At 35.5% G+C, this 8,262-nt stretch overlaps 1 protein-coding gene across 1 annotated transcript in view; it reads right to left on the bottom strand.

Moving 5' to 3' along the window:
- Positions 1-216: 216 nt before the first annotated feature.
- Positions 217-8,262, bottom strand: part of LOC145673566 (uncharacterized) — a 43,800-nt gene continuing 35,754 nt past the window's right edge. Inside the window, exon 2 of the mRNA XM_081743399.1 lies at positions 217-4,673. Within this exon, the coding sequence (XP_081599525.1) occupies positions 3,083-4,673 (1,591 nt within the window). The 3' untranslated portion in view covers positions 217-3,082. The remainder of the gene's footprint in view (positions 4,674-8,262) is intronic.

Below are 8,262 nucleotides of genomic sequence, written 5' to 3'. Positions count from 1 at the left end.
CGTTCAGTACAATCCTAAAGTTGGTAGTGGAGGGTGGACGGCCAATTTGCCGTCACAGTGAGCCAAAACGTGAGTTTTTTTGTTTCGCATTTACATAAAAATGTAAATAAAGGTTTCATTATTTTTCAGTTGCTCTTTCATTTTTAACTGCTTTAACATAAAAAATAATACAGGAAGTCCATATCTGTACGAGTTAGCATTAGAACTGATAAATGAAAGCTTCTCGAAAAATAACTTTGCAAACAAATTGCTGGTGTGATTGGCACAATACAGAAAACAAACAACCGATGATGAACCAGTCTAACCAATTCGGGGGAAATATTTGCTATATCTGCGGGTCAAGGGAAAACAACAGAACTCGCGAGTCTACTTATTGAGGAAAAGCATATGCAAAAAGCATATGCATACTGCTCCCTGCAATAAATATCAGCATTATAACAACAAGCTTAGTGACATGGATATTGGTTAGGTTAGATTCTGTTATTAGGTTAGATTCTGTTGTGTTTAGTTCAGTGTTTTTACTCATATTTAGCAGTGTTGAATTTAATTTAAACTTATACTTTTCGTCAACAATGATTTGACTTAATTTACTAAACCTAATGCTCCAAAACATGCACTTTGCATCATGCACAATGCTGAAAAATGTAAATAATCATTCACGGCCGAATTGCTGTCGTCGCGAGCGAAAACGTGAATATACGTGAATACGTGTGTAAGTTGAATATACCTTTTTATTTACAAACATGATTTTTCAGTAAGTAGTTTTACATATCTTACAATGTCTTTCCGCTAACAAAATATGGACTTCATGTAAATGCTTTTCAGAACTACGCACTGCCATGTTTTACCTGTATGAGATAGAATGTTCCTCAAAATTGAACTTCCATTATAAAATTCTTCATAGTCTTCACACGAGCAGTTCCTCCCCATTTGCATTAATGTATCTGTTGCGAAATATAAACTTTAATTAAGTCCTTTCTACACACGTGGAACGCTTTAATTATTCCTTTAGTATTTGAGGATACGTTTTGTACTGTGTGTTTTAACATGTGCATTGTAAAACGAGAGCTCCTTATAAATCTTGTCACCTGTGTGTTTTCGTGTGTGTGAAAGTTTCATCTGTGTATTAAAATGTCCTGCAAAACTTGAACATAGACCAAATACTTTTCCAAACTCGTTGTATATGTGAAGTTTTCCTCTTGTGTTTATTAAAATTTGTTGCGCCAAGCTTGAACGCGAATCATGTGACGCACTAGAATCACAAGTTCCTAATTCACTATTGCTTGATTTTACAGGATCACGCTTTAAATTTTATAGAAATGTGTTGAAATACCGATATATTAATACAATTGTCTAAAATTTTGTCCTGGTTTGTTTTGACAGGTATGCGATGTCTTACAGTACCAGATACTTATAAGGTAAACAGAACGTTTTTGAATAGTTTAAAACCTGATTTAACAACTTGTCTTAAAAAACGAGTGAAAAGTTGGTAAGTCAGTATACTCAACAACTTCTGAATGCATAATAAAGAATAGGGAAGGAATACGAAACATAGCTTGGAACTTTATTTTTAAGAACCCACACAAGCATTCACTTTATATCATCACCCCGCGCTTCAGAAACGACTGTCAGAGAGAAAGACTAGAAACACTTTGTGACGAACTTTTGGTACACACCCTCTTTTCGAACATACAACAAAACTCCGGTAAAGTCATAAACACTGGATAAGAATGCCATTAATGTCGCTTTGAAATCAAAGATGAACACAACTGGAGTGCAATCATGTTCCCTATTATTAATAAGTCACTTCTTCACACATACAACCTTATTACGATTTTTACGTAAAGTATGTGTGATCAGTTTAACCCATGTGGAAGGGACGAGGACTTGAGGTTTTGATCGCTTCTATCTTCAATTTGCAAAATATTTTTGTCAATGAGCATGAAAGAATGTCCTGGAAACGGGAAATATAAATAAATGCGGTGAAAACGGAAAGGCGAGGAAGGTGCACCGTCATTTTTGATGTCGCTTAAAATTGTTGCCCTTAACTCCCTTACATATAAGAAGTCTCAAGAAAGGGTATGTTCGGAATCTTTATCTTTAGATAAATGTTCAATTGTGGAATCGTCACTCGAATCTTCGTCGAAGTCAGCCACTTTTACACTATGCAGCAATCCCTATGGCGGCAAAGCAGAAGCTCCATTCGTACAGTAGACGTGGAACATATTTTCCGTAACATCTGCCCCCAAAATACGGACTTAACAACTTGTTTTCCAAAACTCACATTACAAAGGGCAAGTACGACATTTGATGGGCTTAATGTGGTCTGATTCCTCTAATACTTAATTGTATTGAAGACCTCTTTAGCAAGGCATTTATCGTGCATTTAAAGTTTCTTCTAAAACTTAACTTTGTGAGTGCGGCCAATTCTTTTCTGTATGCTATGTCCAGTTACATGTTTCTTCAAAGCTGATTCGAAACTAAATCCTATTGAACAACCTTCGCATGATTTTGGTTACTCAACTGTATATTTTATCATGTGATTTGCCAAATGTGAACTGCCAGTAAGTCTGGATTAGTACTTAATTTGCTGTATGTGAACCTTGAGTATATGCCATGGTACGCTCAATGCATCTCTTTGGTTTTCACTTGGCTTGAAATGCCTTGCAATGTTTAATCGTAGACTACATGTTTTTCCACATCTACTTACGTGTGAGCTTTTGGTCCTCTGTGGATTAAGATGTGTGTAGCCAAATGCGAACGTCGAGTAAATGACTTACCATACGCTTGACATGTGTGAGGTTTCCCTCCCAAGTGAATTAACGTGCGTGTAACCGAATTTGAGATATTTAAATCCCTTACCACTAAAGGGACCAGCTAAAGATGAACGTCGATAAAATCCCTAACCAGTCTTGGCATGTGTAATTATTTCTCCTATGTGGTTTAACATGTGTTGAACGATGTTTAAATCAGTAACACAATTTTCGCATGTGTGACGTTTTTCACCTGTGTGAACTTACAGGTGTTTAACCAAACTTAAACGATGTTCAAATCCGTTTTCAAAATTTTGGCATGTGTGATGCTATTTTCCTGTGTGAATTAACATGTGTTTAGCCAAACTTGAACGTCGATTAAATGACTCACCACACTCTTCGCATGTGTGACGTTTTTCTCCTGTGTGGATTAACATGTGTGTAGCCAAATTGGAACGTTGAGTAAATGCTTTATCACATTCTTGGCATATGTAAGCTTTCTCTCCTGTGTGGATTAACATGTGTCTAGCCAAATTTGAACGTCGATTAAATGCCTTACCACATTCTTGGCATATGTGAGCTTTTTCTCCTGTGTGGATTAACATGTGTTTAGCCAAACTTGAACGTCGAATAAATGCCTTACCACATTTTTGGCATATGTGAGATTTTTCTCCATTGTGGATTAACATGTGTGTAGCCAAATGTGAACGTTGTTTAAATGCCCTACCACACTCTTCGCATGTGTAATAATTTTCTCTTGTGTGGATTAACATGTGTCTAGCCAATTTTGAACGTCCATTAAATGCCTTACCGCACTCTTGGCATGTGTGATTTTTTTCTCCTGTGTGGATTAACATGTGTGTAGCCAAATATGAACGTCGACTAAATGTCTTACCACACTCTTCGCAAGTGTAAGATTTTTCTCCTGTGTGGATTAACATGTGTCCAGTCAAATGTGAACGTAGATTAAATGCCCTACCACACTCTTGGCATGTGTGACGTTTTTCTCCTGTGTGGATTAACATGTGTCTAGCCAAATTTGAACGTCGAGTAAATGACCTACCACACTCTTTGCATGTGTAATAATTTTCTCTTGTGTGGATTAACATGTGTCTAGCCAAACTTGAACGGTGTTTAAATCCGTGACCACACTCTTGGCATGTGTGACTTTTTTCTCCTGTGTGGATTAACATGTGTCTAGCCAAACTTGAACGTTCAGTAAATGCCCTACCACACTCTTGGCATGCGTGACGTTTTTCTCCTGTGTGGATTAACATGTGTCTAGCCAAATTTGAACGTCGAGTAAATGACCTACCACACTCTTTGCATGTGTAATAATTTTCTCTTGTGTGGATTAACATGTGTCTAGCCAAACTTGAACGGTGTTTAAGTCCGTGACCACACTCTTGGCATGTGTGACTTTTTTCTCCTGTGTGGATTAACATGTGTCTAGCCAAACTTGAACGTTCAGTAAATGCCCTACCACACTCTTGGCATGCGTGACGTTTTTCTCCTGTGTGGATTAACATGTGTCTAGCCAAATGTGAACGTCGATTAAATGCCTTACCACACTCTTGGCTTGTGTGTAACCTTGCCACTGTATGATTTAACATGTGCGTAGCCAAACTTGAACATACACTAAATTCCTTACCACTCACTCCGCAGATGTATAGCTTCTCACCTGTATGTACTAACTTTTCGCTCGAGAAAGTTGAATTTTGACTAAAGTGCTTATATTTCTTTCGGCACGTATGACGCCTTTCACTTTCCTGTGTTAGCATATCTCTTGAAAAACGTGAGCGATGAAATGCTTTGTTAAACTGCATGGAAGTATGAGATTCCTCATCTGAATGAGAAATTGCTTCCTTTAATGTAATAAACGTATCATCTACTGCGTGGAAAGCTAATACGTTATCGCGCCTGTAACAAATTCAACAAACAAAGAAATGTGAATGGAGATAATGATTGAGTGGCAACAAAAAAAATATAATCATTCGCTATACTTCATGATAAAATTACTCTTAATTTGTATTATTACATGAAATATTGTAGAAATATGATATAGAGTAACACTGAGAAATCTTCATATCTCTCTATTCTCAAAATAAAAGGCTATAGTTTGTTTCACTATATTAAATTGAACAATCATTCACATCGTGGCAGTTATAGATCTTTGACCTGATAACGGCGCCTGCTTTGAAACTAATGCACAGTATGAGAATTAGATCTGCCTTATCTGTAGTTTCGTGTGGAGAAAAAACAAAGGTTTAAGAACAACTAAGCTTACTAATATAAACTCTACCGAAGATCATTCACTTATATCATCATAGGAGAACACGGAATTTTGATGGCGATTGATCGCCGGTAACACACGCTTTATTATATTCAAATATATGAATACTCGTTTGTTTCTACACTTGAACTATCAAATTTTCAGGAATAATACTAGTAATAATTATAATTCTGTCGAAGAATATTTAAAAATTAAAAAAAATATTATCGCTAAGGTCATATCGTTACAAGCAGAAACGTGATATTAGGCAAAAAAAATATTTCGGTTTTACGTAACGTTGCCCATGAAAAGACGAATTTCTGATCTCGATTCTAAAACAAACCAGACAAAATCGGGATGAGACTTAACATTTTAATTCGAGACGGGACAAGGCTAACTCACACTATTGTCATGCTTTGGAGATGAGAATCGAGAGAAGACGAAAAGTAACGTAAACATTTCTCCTCTTATCTCGAATCTAGAAATACTCTATGCCACTCTTTAAGCAACAGCTGCTCTGTAGACTGAATCTTATACATTATTTAGTTACTTTGCATTTCAGAGCTCTCTGAATTATGGTCTGTTTACATATTTTCGTAGCAAAGCTTTTATAAAAACATCTGCAAACTCCAGAAATTAGTTTATTACAAGTTTTAGAGTTCAATTACATTCAGTTATTTTTATTAAAGTTATTTTCCTGAAAACGTACAGTAGGATATTTTCTACACGAAATATTAGCGGAAAGCTTTCGTTTAGATCTGAGGAGTTGTAGAGGTGTTTCATGAAGGTACGGAATCCCTTCCCCGAAACCCCTACGTTAAGTAAGTTTTTGCCAAATTTTAATAGCATTATTATTATTATTATTATTATTATTATTATTATTATTATTATTATTATTATTATTGAAGTGTTGTAAAGTTAATGGTACAATTTGTTTCACCCAGCTTCCACCTAGTGGGCATTGTACTGAACAAACAACGTGTGTATAGTTTTCTCCGTGCTCTGCTTCTTCCCACTTTCTTTATTAAATTTTTCTTTCATTCTCATTATCGACGTATTCTGTAGCTTAGCCGGCATAACCATTACTTGAAAACAAATTTTCTTACGGCTCTTTTGAGTTCAGAGTCCTTACTTTCTACACGAAATTTGCCTTCAAACATTCCGTTATAACATTTAACTAGTTGTAGGGAAACTTTCCGTTATAACATTTAGCTACTTGTAGGGAAACTTTCCATTATAAAATTTAGCTAGTTGTGGGGAAACTTTCCGTTATAACATTTAGCTAGTTGTAGGGACATTTGGGGAGGGTATGTCTTGATGGCCCTGACACTTCTTTCCAATTGCGACTATTTTGTAACTTCTGCTCAACGCTACGGGCGATTTTACAGGATTTAATACAATGTGTCCTCATACGGATTATTATCATTATTATTATTATTATTATTATTATTATTATTATTATTGAATATTTGAGACCTGAATATTACGTCCTACTGCAATGCAAATAAACATACAGAAATTGCGAAAAGAAAATAAACTCTTTCAACCCCATATAGGGATGAATTGATTTATGAGAGATACTTGCAAAAGAAAGATGGGAAAAAGGTATCAGCTACTGGATAATGTAAAAATGAAACCTTCGGATGCCTTAACAGAAGCTAAGTAGGATTTGTCTTCTTCACAATACCCTTTCGAAGTAACACCCTTTCTTTGGTTAAAAGACATTGGATTATGTATGCGTTATATTGATATATTATTAAAATATACAAAAAGGAATAGTTATTATTCATCAATTTTTCTTAAGCGAATATATGGAACTTGTTGTAAATGCAGAACGAAAACATTATTATTATTTTTAGTAAGAGTGGAAGAACACTTAGTAACAATTACACAATGACGTTGCAGGAAAATTTATGACTCATTCTAGGCCTGAAGAATTACCCGTTTCTATTCATGAATTTTTTGAGAAACAAGGGAAGTTTTCTGACAGTAGAAATCGGGATTATAGACTGTGACATGTAACTACTTTTTCCTTGTGAAGGAAGTCGTTTCAACTCTAACTTGTAAGAACGAGAGAAATTGACAATTCTTCATTTTATTATACATCAGAAACATGCACATTTTAAATTATAATTTATTTTCTGAATATCCTCAGAGAATCGAACCGCCGACCACTAACACAAAGCGAATGCTCAAGCCACTACCCTAAGACCGCTCTTTTAAGTAAGAGTCAAAAATCACTCCTCTATGTAGGAAATGCAAACGTTTACGAATCCAATGTTTTATTAACAAAGAATCACTGACTTTGGTCATGATAACATAGTGCAGTCCAGAGAATTCAAAATTAAATTTTAAAAAGACGGAAAGTATTTCTGAAATTTCTATTCAAAAATGAAACAGAAGACTAGCAATACCTTAACCTAAAATGTAACACTTACATATCGTTTCGAACTTTTCCAAAATCTGTACGGATATTCTGGAAAGTGCCACAGTTGAGTTGGTCATTGAGTCGGTGGGTCAGTTGATCGTGGGTCAACAGCACGCGACACGCTGCCACCCACCACTTCCATGACCCACTACGACTCACCACTCACCACGACCTACTACGATCATGACCCAGAAGTATGTATCTTCTGCACACGGAACAACAGATATGGCAGATTTAATTCTCACACTCTGCATTTGTTTCAAAGCAGTCGCCATTACCTGGTTAAGGATTTATGACCGTCAGGATACCTAGGATATCAGAGTTAACTCAGGTACATACCAAAATACTTTTTTTGTGCTAACTGGAATAAATATTTATTACGAGTGAAAATAGAGATCCGTTGTCACTAACATTATTACTTTATGTGTCAAAAAATTTAAAAATCGGAAGAGGATTTGCAGTTGCAGCTACAAGAAACTGTCACTATGAGTACAAAGAAACAAAGGAACGATATAACAACTTTTAAACTTTTGCACAAGATACGATATTTCCTTCAGTATACCAATTTTGGTTGCGTTTTTATATAGTCTGATAACTTGAGATAGTAAAATTTTGCGTATATTGATATGTAGCTACGTAGTTACATCTGATACATTCTAATAAAATAAATACTTTTGAGAAGCATAGAGTTTTCAATTTCTTGTAACCCTTATGTACTTATTTGAAATACATTATATAATGATTCCAGAATCCCAGGTTAATATGGACAACCACTAGCACCTTCGTCACTCTTAGATTATTACTAGTGC

The sequence above is a fragment of the Thermobia domestica genome, chromosome 16 (assembly GCF_964235325.1).
Source record: "Thermobia domestica chromosome 16, izTheDome1.hap1.1, whole genome shotgun sequence".
Taxonomy (NCBI): Eukaryota; Metazoa; Arthropoda; class Insecta; order Zygentoma; family Lepismatidae; genus Thermobia; species Thermobia domestica.
Note: the sequence above shows the minus strand (reverse complement) of the source record. Positions and strands in the feature narration are given on the sequence as shown.